Source organism: Mustela erminea, chromosome X (genome assembly GCF_009829155.1).
Source record: "Mustela erminea isolate mMusErm1 chromosome X, mMusErm1.Pri, whole genome shotgun sequence".
NCBI classification, from domain to species: Eukaryota; Metazoa; Chordata; class Mammalia; order Carnivora; family Mustelidae; genus Mustela; species Mustela erminea.
The window spans coordinates 98,854,895-98,869,911 of NC_045635.1; the positions used below are offsets into that span (position 1 = coordinate 98,854,895).

The 15,017-nt window shown below is 43.7% G+C and overlaps 1 protein-coding gene across 4 annotated transcripts in view; it reads left to right on the top strand.

Annotated features, from left to right (window-relative positions):
* Positions 1 to 15,017, top strand: part of DOCK11 (dedicator of cytokinesis 11) — a 191,193-nt gene that overhangs the window by 135,369 nt on the left and 40,807 nt on the right. For all 4 annotated transcript variants that reach the window (XM_032331697.1, XM_032331695.1, XM_032331696.1 and 1 more), the window contains 7 exons: positions 775 to 917; positions 2,179 to 2,294; positions 3,430 to 3,567; positions 8,015 to 8,197; positions 11,525 to 11,638; positions 14,006 to 14,221; positions 14,307 to 14,364. In XM_032331697.1, coding sequence (XP_032187588.1) covers positions 775 to 917; positions 2,179 to 2,294; positions 3,430 to 3,567; positions 8,015 to 8,197; positions 11,525 to 11,638; positions 14,006 to 14,221; positions 14,307 to 14,364 — 968 coding nt within the window. The remainder of the gene's footprint in view (positions 1 to 774; positions 918 to 2,178; positions 2,295 to 3,429; positions 3,568 to 8,014; positions 8,198 to 11,524; positions 11,639 to 14,005; positions 14,222 to 14,306; positions 14,365 to 15,017) is intronic.

The window sequence follows — 15,017 nt, forward strand, 5'->3', positions numbered from 1 at the left end:
GGCAGCGGCTTAACCCACTGAGCCACCCAGGCGCCCCTGTAATTTTTTTTTTAATGGGATCTTAAAACTGAAGGAAAACAAAAGTTGGTATATCCTAGTAACAGACATGTGTGATCCAGGTTTAAGGCCAGGCCAGAAACAGATTAGATTGGCATTCCTTCGTGCACATCTAACCCCAGAAATTCTCCCCACCTCATTTCCACTCTGAGTATCCCTCGGACTATTTTCTGTGACTCCTGCCCTTCCTTGCCTTTTGAGAAAAGACCAAGCCTTACAGAGTGTTGGCCACTTGATTCTGATTTTTTAAGGAGGAAAGGAAGAAGCTTTTTCTAAATTCCTTAGTTATATTCTCATAGCAGAGGCTCTTTTAAATATCCACTAAAACTTCATACAATTTCCAGTGCTGCCTCGTTCAAGCTGGTAGTAGATAGAATATTGAACACAGTGTACTGTTTATGTGGAAACCTCATCTTTTGTTTTGATTTTATTTATTTATTTATTTATTTAAATAACATTGAGGGGTGCCTTCGTGGCTCAGTTGCTGAAGCATCTGCCTTCAGCTCAGGTCATGATTCCAAGGTCCTGGGATCGAGCCCTGTGCAGGCTGTCTGCCCAGCAGGAAGTCAGCTTCTCCCTCTCCCACTCCCCCTGCTTGTGTTCCCTCTCTTGCTGTCTCTCTCTCTGTCAAATAAATAAAATCTTTTTAAAGATTAAAAAAATATCATGGAGCTATAGTATTAGAGTACTCCATTTCCTAACTTTAAAATATTTTAGGATACATGATGCCTGGCTGTCCAAGCACTTTGGAATAGACCGAAAATCGCAGACCATGCCAGCTCTTCGAAACAGATCAGGGGTGATGCAGGCCCGACTTCAGCATCTTAGCAGCCTGGAAAGTTCATTTACACTTAATCACAGTAAGTGAAAATGTGGGTAGGCTACCCATTCGAAACATACACATAATGCTGTGGAACCTTGAAGGAATTCTAGCTTAAATCACCAGTACAATCGGAAATGACCACACATCTATGGATGTATTTACGTATCTCTGTGTTTATGTATAGTCCTTTTGTCATCCAGGAACACCTAATAAACTATGTGTGGATTTTCCAGTGATTTTTAGGTAACCATGGTTTTTCTCTTAGTTCGGTATTAAAGAAACTGATTTTCCCCCCACTGAATTGCTATTCTCATCACATTATTTTACACTGGCTAGCCTTCATTCCTACTGTTAAACTTCAGTGCAAACAATGGCATCTTCATATAATAGTATCTATAATATTTGTTCAGTATATATAATATCTGTTCATTCAATGATTTTAAGGGCTTACCCCTGCTGAGCTGAATGCAGAAGTGAGAGAACTGCAAATACTATTTTGACAAAGGCATATTGCACATGTGTTGAAATATTGACAAGGAGAACAGGGCAAGGAGAGAAACGTTGACCAGGCAGGGAAGGCTGGAGGGTTCTATAAGTGGAAGTGATCCTCTGAAGAGCAAATATTAATAAAAAGTCAAAGAGAAATCTTTCATTTCCATATAGTCCCCTGGAGGTTGCCGAAAAGGAAGCCAGCCAAACTGGCTTTGTCATGAGGACTAATAATAAAAACAAATGTCTTGGGTAGATGGACCCTGAGCTAATAATAGACTCAAGACCTTTAAAAAAATGCAAGTTTTATGGACTTCGGCTTTGCTGTTGTCCCTTGTAAAAATATAAGGGACCTGCTGCCTTCGGTCGGCCCAGGTGCTTTGTTTTTCTTCTGATCTAGAAACAAGTCCCCTAACATTGGCATGATTAGAAACATCTGGCGGGTGGGGGGAGCCCCACCATAGGTGACGTCGCCGGCTGTCTGCAATTTCTCATTTTTGTTCCCTAGTCACATCATCTGAGTTCATCCCTGAGATCTTGTCTCCAAAGAAGCGGAGACACCTAATTACGTGTTGCAGGGCTGTTGATAACAGAGCTGAAGTAAGAATGAGTGGCATTGATTAGCCAGGATCATATTTGATTAAGGAATAAATAAATACAGCGAAGCTCATTAGGTCTGCGGATACTGAGAGCCCCCTTTCTTCTTGCTTGTCTCTCGCTGAGTCTTGCGGGGGAGGCGAATAATCATTCAAAACAGTCACGTGATTCTCTGCGTTGGTCTGTATTGACTTATTTTTCTGTAATCTTAGGCTCCACAACAACTGAAGCAGACATTTTCCATCAGGCACTTCTCGAAGGCAACACTGCTACTGAAGTTTCCCTAACGGTGCTGGATACCATCTCGTTTTTCACCCAGTGCTTCAAGGTAAAAATGAGAAGTCACACTTCAGGTGGTGTCCTAAAGAAAACATTGTACACAAATTAATTAGTCAGAGGAAGCACAGCGTAGTAAAAAAGCCCCAAATGAACAGTCTGGAAACTTGGATGACAGACTTCGTTTGGCTACTGTGTGACCTTGGGGATTCACGGAGACTCCCTTGCCACATCCACGAAGGGAGGGGTTTGGACTCATTTGCCCTCAAGCTTCCTGCTACCTCTGAACTTCTGTTGTTTGATTTTTGTGTGTGTGTTTAAAGCCCTTTTCTGTCACACTTTTATAAATATATCCAGTCATGTTTAGCTCGAATTAGGATTGAACTGGTTTGCCCAGATACCCATGGTGATGAGGCGTTTTGTCAGGCTTGACAATGCCAAGGCAGGCTGACTAGCTTCCCTGGCCAGATGTTCAGTGCTTTTTCTCAGATGTTTGCTTCTCCACACAAATGAGCACTGTGAGGATTTTTTTTTAAGATTTTATTTATTTGTTTGAGAGAGAGAATGAGAAAGAGAGGGAGAGCATGAGAGGGGGCAGGGTCAGGGAGAGAAGCACACTCCCCGCTGAGCAGGGAGCCCGGTTCAGGACTCGATCCTGGGACTCTAGGATCATGACCTGAGCCAAAGGCAGTTCCTTAACCAACTGAGCCACCCAGGTGCCCCTTCATCGTGAGGATTTTAAAAAGAAGAAGGTAAAAACCATGATCTTGCAAGGTTGTCGAGGGAGTAAGATGAGATAATAGAGTGCTCTGAAGAGTAAAAATGACATAACTGTCCCATAATGTAATATTAGCAGGAGAACTCAAAAGTAGAAAATTGTGCTTGCTTCCCCATGAGTTAAAATCAGTCATTTTCTTCCCTCTTCTCTGTGTAATGTAGTTAATTGCTTTGGCCCTCCAGGTTTACTTTTTTTGAGAGAGAGAGAGAGAGACAGAGAGACAGAGAATAGAGGAGGGGACAGAGGGAGGGGAAGAGAGAGAATCTTAAGCAGACTCCACGCCTAGCAGGGAGCCGGTGCGGGGCTCGACCTCACAGCCCTGAGATCATGACCTGAGCCAAAGGCAGATGTTTCCCCAACTACGCCACCCAAGCGCCCCCAAAATGTATTTTTTTTAAATGTTTTGTAGAGTCAACTGTTAAATAACGATGGCCACAACCCACTAATGAAAAAAGTATTTGATATCCATCTGGCATTCCTTAAAAATGGACAGTCCGAAGCGTCGCTGAAACATGTTTTTGCCTCCCTGCGAGCCTTCATCAGTAAGGTAAGGACAGCTTTCGAGCTGCTTGTGGGTCTCCCTCCATGGCAGGCAGGAAAGAGGGCACCGCGGGGCCCTGGAGTGACGTCCTCGAACCTCAGTTCACGAAGCTATGAAGTAGGGCCTTTGTAAGTACGGATGTAGAACAGCAGCACACACAAAGACGGCCCAACGAGAACCCCGTAAAGTCTGAACATGCTTTCTATTTCACATCGCCATTCCTTCCCCTTTTCCACAGGCTCCTAGGAAAAGTCTCATTTTCAGATGACCAGCTTTGCCGGGTTTTTTTCTAGTGTGCTTCTTCTCCAAGTATTCTCATGCCGAGGTTATAGAACTTAATCCACGTGCTCCTGTATGAGCCCCTGGCAAGCAGAGACCAGGTTGTCTAACCCCGGGGTCTCCTATCATAGCCTGCGAACAGTAGGCACTCAGTACGAGTTCAGGCGAATGATTTCTGCCTTTCAAAGCTAATTGTGTCTGCAGGCTCCAAATGTTCAGGCTGCTTACCTCATCTCGATGCAAACCTCAGCCCAGGCTCTTAGGAATAAATTGGATTCAAACAGATGGCCAAAATTTATTCCTCCTGGTCTGTTTTTGATGGCTTTTAAATGTAATAAAGGGCATCATAAGCCAGGATGGAGTTGCAGTTATAGAAAGCTACAGTCAAGGCCTCTACGCAAGGATGAAACTCCAACAAGACAAAGAAATTCAATTAATTGATTTGTGTAGTGGAATAGCTGGGCCTGGAGAACTTTTTTGTCATCACTATTTGTCTGCTGGCTTATTGCATTTACTCGATACAGAACTTGGGTGGAGTTGAAGGTTGTTTCTTAATGTCCACTCCTTAATATAATTTTTTGATTTTTTTTAAATTAAGATTTTATTTATTTATTGGAGAAAGAGAGCACGAGCAGAGGGGCAGAGGGAGAGGCAAACACCCCGTTGAGTAGGGAGCCTGATGCAGGGCTCAATCCCAGGACCCCAGGATTATGACCTGAGCCAAAGGCAGACGCTTAACCGACTGAACCACCCAGGCACTCCAATATAATTTCTTTTAAGATTATTTATTTATTTGGGAGAGGGAAAAGCAGAACAAGCAAGAGAGAACACAAGTGTGGGGAGGGGCAGAGGAAGCAGGAGAAGCAGGCTTCCGACTGAGCAAGGAGCCCGATGTGGAACTTGATCCCAGGAGAGCCAAAGGTGGGCAGTTAACCCACTGAGCCACCCAGGCATCCCTCCTTAATATAATTTTTGAATAAAGAAGTATTTGGAGAACTGAATTCAATACAAGCATGTTATAAGCAACTAAGGGAAAGAAATTCAGAAATAATTCACCAACCAAACAGTTTTCAGGTAGGAACGTCCTGGTGTTAGACACTGTGTCAGGGATACAGTCCAAGGGTTTATTGTACAGTAGAGGGAAACATACACACGTATATGCACGCATATCCACAAATACCACTAGAATAAAACAAGTCTATACAGGGCACGGAGTGTGGGGAGGAGGAGGGAAAATGTCCAAGTTTAGCAAAAGTTTCTCCATTGCAGTAGAGATAGAACTTAGTATGGACTGAGCGAGAGATGAAACTGAAGAGGTCAGGGGGACCAGATGATTATGTAATTATCTTAGGAGTTAGACTTCATCTTTTAGCCCTCAGGGAGCATGGAACCAACACAATTAGATTTGTATTAAAAGCAGATTGGTGCAGGCGAGGAAAACTCTCTCAAAAGTAGTGTGGAAGGTAGATTGGTGGCAATAATAAAGGCAGGAAAAAGACTTACTATAATAAGTTAGGTAAGAGATGATAAAAGTTAATGAGTTCTGTTTTGTGGACCTGTTGAATTTAAGGTACCTTTAGGACATCCAGTTAGAGCAGTTAGGATTAGCTGTTGGATATATAGATCTTTGCTCTAGAGAGAGATTTGGGTTAGAAAACTAGATTTGGAGTCATCCATCCATCCATCCACCCACCCATCCATCCATCCATCCATCCATGCATCCGTCTATCCATCCACCATCTATTCATCTAGCCAGCCAGCCATCCACCCAGCCACCCATCCATCCATCTATCCATCCACCCACCCATCCATCCACTCACCCACCCATCCATCTATCCATCTACCCACCCATCCATCCATCCATCCACCGTCCATCCATCCGTCATCCATCCATCCATCCATCCACCCACCCATCCATCCACCCATCCATCCATCCATCCTGTATTTATTGAACACCGTTTCTCTATCTGGCACTGTACTAGGTACTAGAGATACAGTGCTGGGGATACAAAAGAAACATAGTCTCTGCCCTCGCTAAGCTTCTAGTCTAGTGGGGTTGGGGGAAAGAAAATAAATGAGTAAATAAAATAGTAATTATAAGTTTTGGGAAGGAACCAAGGTGCTAAGATAGAGAATAATGATTTGTAAGAGATAACTTATTTTATTTTTTTTTATAGAGCGCATGTGCATGTACAAGCAGGGTGGGGGTGGGGAGGACAGAGGAAGAGGGAGAGAGAAAATCTTAAGCAGACTGTATGCCCAGTGTGGAGCCAGACATGAGCCTCGATCTCATAACCCTGAGATCATGCCCTAAGCCCAAATCAAGAGTTTGACCGACTGAGCCACCTAGGTGCTCCACAGATATCTTACTTAAATAGGCTTGTCCCTTTAAAAATGAGACCTGAAATATGAAAAAGGGTCAACTGTTTGAAAAGCCCAAGGAAGAACACTCTAGGGAGAAGGGCATGCATATGCAAAGGCCCAGATTTGGGAAAAAACTGAAAATTCTGGGAACTGAAAGGCCCAGTTTAACTGGAGCATAGTGAACTAGGGAGATCATCAGCATATGAGTGGTAATTGAAGCCATGGGAGTGGTTTTATTTCCCCTGGAGAGTATGTAGAGGGAGAACAAACAACAACAAAAAAAAAGGTCAAGAGCAATACAGTCAAGAAAAACAACCTCGAAAAGGCTAGAAAAGAAATCTGTGGAGATGAGAGGGGAGCAGCGGTCACAGAAGTGGGAAGAAAGGTAAAAAAGAGGGATATCATGGAAGCCAAAGGAGAAAAAAGTTTTAGCAGTATTATGAGGTATGGAGTGGTGTAATAAGAATGGGGGAAAGGGAGTCCATGGGGATTGACAATCATTGATGATTTTGGCCATTGTCCCCTCAGAGAAGTATGGTGGAGGTAGAGGCTAAGTGTGGCGGATTAACTACACTATTCCCATGCCCTTCCTCACACCTTTGTTTTCATACTAGAGTATCTTGCCCAGCAAGATTTAGTCTCATCTGGTGGGACTGCTGATGAGAGTTCCCAGTTGCCAATCAGAAAGCATTCATTAAACATTCATTATCTGCACAGCATTTGTATTTGGTGTTGAGGTGATAAAAGGAGTAGATTCCTGGGGCGCCTGGCTGGCTTCGTCAGTGGAGCATGTGACTCTTGATCTTGAGGTCAAGAGTTTGAGCCCCACACTAGGTGTAGAGGTTACTTTAAAGGGGGGGGGGGGGCGCAGTTCCTGTAACATGGGTTTAAACTTAAGATTCCCAAGGAATGATTTTGAAAGGGTGGCCCTCTAGCTTCACACTTCCTAAAAAACTCCATTGTGTACCCTTGAAGGAACTTACTTACCACTTGCTTGCCTCACCATGGAGGCATGGGAGATTGTAACCAGCCTGTTATATGGACAGTTGATCTTCCACAAAGCAGAATGAATACATTTTCAGAGTAACAGCCGCTTGGCAATTTGGAAGATTTGCATCACTTTTGCACTCTCTTTCTAATGCCAAACTACAGTTTACTTGACACTATTTATGAGTAGAAGATGCATGCGCGTCTGCTTCTTAAAAGATCAACTTTACTTGATGGATAGATTCCCACTATAATTTTCTCAGCGTTTGGGAGTTCAGACTATAAGCAACTGTTCAAATACAGTTTAAACATAAAGCGAAAGTGTAAGTAAGCAATGCAGATGGTCCTTCCTGTTTTCAAAGCCCAAACTGGCACCCATCAATCATTCATCATCTCAGCCATTCATTAATTTAATACCTGTTATCAACAACCTACTCATCTTTTCCAGAGCACCGTGAGCTCTTCTTGGATCTGTTGCGTTTATAATCAGTGTCGCACATTTTTGTAGTGACCTGTGTATGGACTTGAATTCTCCTGTTATTTTTTTTTAAGATTTTATTTATTTGCTTGAGAGAGAGAGAGTATGAGCAGGGGTGGTGGGGGGAGGCAGAGGGAGAGGGAGAAGCACAAGCCCAATGTGGGGCTTGATCCCACGACCCCGGGATCATGACCCGAGCCAAAGGCAGATGCTTAACCGACTGAGCCATCCAAGTGCACCAGCAGCCAATACAGTTTTGAGCGAGAATATAATAGGCATGTGATAATGGATTGATTTTTGTGATTGGGTTTTCAGATACTTACTTATGTTTTTCCTGTTCTTTAGTTCCCTTCAGCCTTTTTCAAAGGAAGGGTGAACATGTGTGCTGCGTTTTGCTATGAGGTTTTAAAGTGCTGCACCTCAAAGATTAGCTCAACCAGGAACGAAGCATCTGCACTTTTGTACCTTCTGATGAGAAACAACTTTGAGTATACCAAAAGGAAAACCTTTTTGAGGACACATCTGCAGGTCTGTGAAAATCAAAGCTCCCGTTCTTTCTTTTTCTTTTTCTTTCTTTCTTTCTTTTTTTTTTTTTAAGACTTCATTTACTTGAGAGAGAAAGAAAGTTGGAGCTTGAAGTTGGGGGGTGGGGAGTGAGGGGCAGAGGGAGAGGGAGGAGCAGGGAGCCCGACGTGGGGCTCGATCCCAGGACCCTGCGATCATGACCAGAGCCAAAGGCAGACGCTTAATCGACTGAGCCACCCAGGCAGCCCACTCCTCTTCTTTCCTCTGTTCAGTCTTTAGCCTCTAAAAAAGTATTAACTATCAATACCTTCAGATACTCGGTCCGGTACAATAGCCCTTAGCCACATAGGGCCAGTTAGTGCTTGAAACTTGGCTAGGCCAAACTGAGATGTGTTGTAAATACACAATACACATTGGCTTTTGAAGACCAAGTACAAAAAAGTAAACTATCTCAATTATTTTATATTGACTGTACATTGAAATGATATTTTGGACAGAGTTGAGTTAAGTGAAATTTATTAAATTTCACCCGTGTCTTTTTAGTTTTTGTTGTGGCTATGGGACAATTTAAAATTGCCTTTGGGGCTCACATCCTATTTCTGTTGGACAGCCCTGCTCTAGAGCGCAGAGGTCAAGAGCACAGGCTCTAGTTCAGGCTCCAGGAGTACCACCTACCATGTGACCTTGAGCAGCTTCCATAGTCCTTAACGCCTCCGCTTCTTCACATGCAGACTAGGGGCAAATATCTGTGCCTAGTCATCGGGGTTTCGTGAGGATTAAAAGAAATGATTAAGTACCAGACAAAATCTTTGTTAGATGGCACAGCTGGTTAGACAACTGGCTGTTACCGTAACAAGTAATTTAGCTTGTTTTTTCATGTTCCAGCATGCCCAGTTAGTGAAAACTGAGAGACGACTCCAGGTTTGTGGCAAGCCCAAACTTTGGAATCAGACCTACCTGGGTTTAGTTTTTTTAAAGGTTTTATTTATTTATTGGGGGGTGGAGAGAGAAGGCCCGAGCAGGGGGAGGGGCAGAGGGAGAAGCAGACTCCCCGCTGAGCAGGGAGCAGGACATGGGCCTCAGTCCCAGGACCCCAGGAGCATGACCTGAGCCAAAGGCAGATGCTTCACCGACTGAGCCACCCAGGCGCCGCCACCCCCAACCCCTCACACCTGGTTTAGATCCCAGTTCAGCTACGTACTTACTGTGTAGCCCTAGGCAAGGGACTCAATTTGTATTCAACTCTCTGCCTCATCTGTAAAACGAGGCAGGTGTGGTTCGCCCTGCAGGGTAACTGTGAGGGTCTAACAGAAAGTGTGTGTAGTGCCGGGCACCATGCCTAGCATGTGTGTAAGGGACACTTAGCGTGTGGTAGTTGTCATTGTCTACATTTCTTTTGCTTGTTGGATGAAACTGCTCTGAGCCAAACCACAGACGGGCCTTCTTGACTCACTAGGCATCTTTGCCCTCTGGGAGATCCTTGGTCGTATTTCCGACTTCTTCCCTGCCACAGTCTGTTCCATTGGAGTTGTTTGTTGGAGACTGGGTTAGAAATGGGAAAGCAGGGGCACCTGGGTGGCTTAGTCATTAAACGTCTGCCTTCAGATCAGGTCATGATCCCGGAGTCCTGGCATCAGGCCCCCATGTCAGGCTCCCTGCTCAGTAGGAAGCCTGCTTCTCCCTCTCCCACTCCCTCTGCTTGTGTTCCCTCTCTCACTGTGTCTCTCTCTGTCAAATAAATAAAATCTTTAAAAAAAAAAGAAATGGGGAAGCAACCATCTGCAGCTTTCTAGAAACATCATTGGGAATGGGAAAATCTGATAGGGGTAGACGCTTTCTATAAAATCTGCTACATAGTTACTTTGGGATATGAGGGCCAGCATTACCTGTTGGGGCTTTTGCTATTTGCTTTTATGAGGCGCCATTTAAAGACTGCCTTCCCTAAAAAACACTTGCACAGTAAACTTGCCCGTATGCCTGAAATTCCCCACTAAGGTCTGTTCTTCAGGGTCAGAGCATCCGTTCTCTCAAGTCATTTATTGAAATATAAACGCATTAATAAATGTGAAGACTTCAAACCATCTCCGGCCCATAGTAAGTGCTCAGAAAAAGGCTAACTGGTCTTGTGAGTAGGCTCTCTTTCACTGTCATAACCACGCTATCAGGCAGGTCCTGTTATCCTCCCCGTATGACTAATGAGAACAGTGAGGCACAGGAGGGTGAAATAACTTTCCCCAAGCCATACAGTGAATAATCAATAAAGCCAAAAGCTGAATGTAAGGCAGTTTGACCCTAGAGCCTGTGCTTGCAGCTCCCACCAAACCCTGCTTCCCGCAAGTGGGGATAAAGCCCCCGGCCATCAGCACCAGAGTGTGAATCACGTAGGCGATCATCCAAGGGCACCTGAGTTTCAGACCATCCCCTAAGGCCTTTACGTGTGTCCTGCCATCAGAACTGGAGAGAGCAGAGTCAGAAACCAGGAAGGGAGCTGAGGGGCTGCCACTGTGAGTCCAGCACCCTGAAATCGACTAGCGAAAGGCACCGATAAACTACCCAAGAAAAATGTCATCTATTTCCAGCTTTGCCATGGCAATGACCTAGCCGGCAGAGTCGAAGCAGAGATCTCACCACCGTTGTCTCAGATCATGATCTTGCAAACCGTTTTAGATCTAAATGTGCTAAGAGTTGTGAACAGTCATTCGCATCTAACCAAGAAAAGGCTAAATAAACTTTGCCCTTGGGACAAGTTGCTCTTCCTCTAGAAGAATTCAAACCCCTCACGTATGAAGAAAACAGATTACGGTGGAATGGTGTAGCATTTTTATTTCTTTTTCTTTTTTTTAAAAGATTTTATTTATTTGACAGAGAGAGACACAACGAGAGAGGGAACACAAGCAGGGGGAGAGGGAGAGGGAGAACCAAGCTCTCCGAAGAGCAGGGAGCCCGATGCGGGTCTCAATCCCAGGACTCCGGGATCATGACCTGAGCCGAAGGCAGACGCCTATCCAACTGAGCCACCGAAGCACCCCTTTTCTTTTTCTTTTTACAAGATTTTATTTTATTTAAAAGATTTTATTTGACTGAGAGCGTGAGAATACAAGTGGGGGGCGGGGGAAAAGCAGGAGCCTGATGTGGGGCTCAATCCCAGAAGCCTGGGATCCTGACTTGAGCCGAAGGCAGATGCTTAACCGACTGAGCCACCAGGGCACCCAGTGAGGCAATTTTTAAAAAGAACATTTCATACGTGTGCTTAGGGGCTTCCACAATGATGGAAATCAGCAGCATTTGTTCAAAAGATATTCGAAAAACCGTGTGTTCTTCTTCCCACAGATCATAATCGCCGTGAGCCAGCTGATAGCCGATGTCGCGCTAAGCGGAGGGTCGCGATTTCAGGAGTCTCTATTCATTATTAATAATTTTGCCAACAGTGACAGACCTATGAAGGTATGTTCTCACTCCAAGGAGTAAACTAGAACCACCTTCTGAGTCAGAAAAGTTCATACTGCTCTAGTTACACTCTCATGGGATTCACAACTCTTGATAGTGTCGAGTGTATAAGACATGGGCTTTGCCTTGTGTGGCCCCATCTCTCCAGCGCCCAGAACACGGTCTGGTACATGGAGCATCTTCAAAATCATCTGGCTGGCTGGAGAAATTACTATACTTTGTTACACATAGTTATTATAGCTAGTAGAATTGGAATTTTTTTCTGAGCTTGATTTCTAAACTCGCTTCTTTTTTTGAGAGTTATTATCATCTATGATTTTGATTACTGGTGCACTGGGTTTCAGGAATCCTCTGTTCACTGATTATGGCTTGCCCTAGGTACATAGGCAAACCCTAGCCTAACCCTGTTCTTCTTACATACCAGGTGCCTGAGGCAAAGCCCAAGACTCTGACCACCATCCCTCTTTCTTACCCATATGTGCTCAACCTACAATATTGTTAAAAATACGTTTGTCTTGTTGCACAGAGAACAGGTCCTGATCTTCAGTGATGCATGTGTTCAAGGGAAGAAGAATCTTTTGCCAGTAGAAGGCTTTCTCTCCCAGAGGGATCATCCCCATTCTTGGGAAAGGTCATCCTCCAGGATAATTTAACAATATTGTGTTTAAAAAAAAAGGAAGGAAAAAAAAAACTCCCAGTCACAGCATACTTGATGTTTGGGACATGTAGAATCTATGTACCAAAGAAAAAAAATTATTCCCATAAGAATGTTTCTTAGACTGAAAAAAAAAAACCAAAAACAAAACAGTGCCAGTGCTTCTCAGGCTGGGAAAGTTTGCTTTTCAGCCAGTTTTACTGGTTCCCTGAGAGATCAGTGTATGCTCCAACTAATCCCACGAGCATGGAAACAATTTTTGTCATTAAGGATCTTCTACCCTGAAATTTATTTTTGTTGGTCATTACCATTCTTAATTCTATGTTATATAAAAATTGGATTAGCATCTTTTTCAAAGTAAACAAGGTCCACTGTGGCTGACCTTGATAAGAACTCTTTGTCATGACTCATTTCTTAGTTTTATTCTTGTAGGGCTGTCATCACCAATAAGGTCATCAAGGTATGCCTTTACCCCAGTAAATGAAATTGCTACTGGGGTTTAAGAAGGAGCTTTAATGTGAAACTAAGGATGTGCTGTATGTTGGCTAATTGAATTTAAATAAAAGTTAAAAAAAAAAGAAGGAACCTTACTAGCCATACTTATTATTTTTAAAGGGATTAAGAAAGCACTTTTAAGAACTGTTTCCTCCACATTTGGTTATATTCACCTTGGAAAGCTCCCTAACCCCTGTAACTTGTCCCTCACTCATCTTCTCTGAACCCTACCGACAATTGTGATCAGTCCACTGGTGTTAAGAGGAAGTGATAGTACTTTCTTAATAGTGGCCAGGATAAAGAGGAAACTAACTTAGGAGGTTTGGAGAACAAAACAACACTCTGAGAGAAGCTAGTAAATTCTTTAGAGAATGTCCTGTGATTCACAGCCTTTTAGTTGGAGAAGTGGAAATGTTTGCAGTATGGATTCTACCTGAGTGTATGTGGTAATCGGTGGGCTGGATAAGTATGCTTTATCATAAGGAAGAGTGGCTGAGATCACTAGCTCTGGGGCCAGGATGTCTGGGTGTCAATCCTGTCCCTGCCACTTAACCAGCTGTGACACTTTGGCCGAACTATTTAACTGCAGCGTTCCTCCGTTTTCCTATTGGTTAAATGAATTACAACAGTGCTTATTTCATAGGGTTGCTGGAAAAATAAAAGATGTAAGGCACTCAGACCGTTGCTTGATCCATAGTAAGCTGTCCATTTTTAGTTACTCTTGTAACTAAAATTCCATGATAACGGCCAATAATTCTCATGGCTGTGAGATTTACAGAAGACTAGCTAGAGTTCAGAGCCAGGTAGTCTGGCTCCAGAAGCCGTGCTTTTATGTATTGTGAGTATACTGACATCAAGGTAGAGCCTTTAAAAAGAATTAATTTAAAGCTCTTCAGGAGCGCCTGGGTGGCTCAGTTGGTTAAGTGTCTGGCTCATGATCTCAGCCCAGGTCTTGATCTCAGGGTCATGAGTTCAAGCCCTGTGTTGGGCTCCATCCTGTGCTTGGAGCCTACTTTAAAATAAAATGAAATAAAATAAAGTAAAGTAAAATAAAAAACTCTTTAGACATGTAATATACCAAGAACCAAATACCAAGAACTGTCCCAAGGAATATAAACCATGTTATTCCCAGGATTGGATGCCAAGGCTTAGAGCACATTAGAGCACATTAATAATGTTAATGAACATGTCTTTTTTGTTTGTTTTGAAATCAGGCAACTGCTTTTCCTGCAGAAGTCAAAGACTTGACCAAGAGAATCCGTACCGTTCTCATGGCCACTGCTCAAATGAAGGAGCATGAGAAAGATCCAGAAATGCTCATTGATCTTCAGTATAGCTTAGCCAAGTCCTATGCAAGCACCCCGGAGCTCAGGAAAACCTGGCTTGATAGCATGGCCAAGATTCACATAAAAAATGGAGATTTTTCAGAGGTGAGGACCTAAGACTTTGTCCTGAGCACAGTCCTACAAAAACCCTGGAACGCAGGCTGACTGTTCTTTTTTTGTCCTCTTTCAGGCAGCAATGTGTTACGTCCACGTGGCAGCTTTGGTTGCAGAGTTTCTTCATCGAAAAAGTAAGATATTTCTGTTCTCAGACACAGTGGAGGATTTCCGTTAGCGCGCGTTTTCATGCTTGTAGCTTGTGACTAGGAATGTGATTTCATTGAGCTCCGAAAACTATGTTCACCGTTAGCCTCATTCCATGTTAAACAGAAGTTGTTATAAAAGAAAACTGGACTGCTCATTTTGCCTTCCATTAAGAGCACAAGAATAAGTTAAATAGTAACAGGGCCAGGCCTGATTCCCAATGTTTATTTTTCCAAGACTGTCTCCCTGGAAGACTGCCACCGATTAAATTCTTCTCAGGGCTCATGAGAAGCTCTGGTTAATAGAGATCCTCTGTTTTCCGCTCATCTGTCTCAGATTCACCAAAACCTGCCACAGATGATATCTCTGTAGCTACCTTAGTGTACCGGTACTTTGGTATTAGAAGGGGTCAGCACATCAGCAAGATGGCCAAATTAGATGTGCCTTTTTTGTATACGACTCCTCCCAACAATGTGGCATCTGTCCATGGACAAAAGTGCCTCTGGGAGCTGTGGAATCCAGCAGTGTGTGCCAAGGAACCTGGGGAGGAATCTCACCCACCCGAGCTTTAGGCAACAAACAGACGAACCTTGGTCCCCTAGTGGGCTCCAGCCCCTCCCAGCTGCGGTCTGAGAGCCCC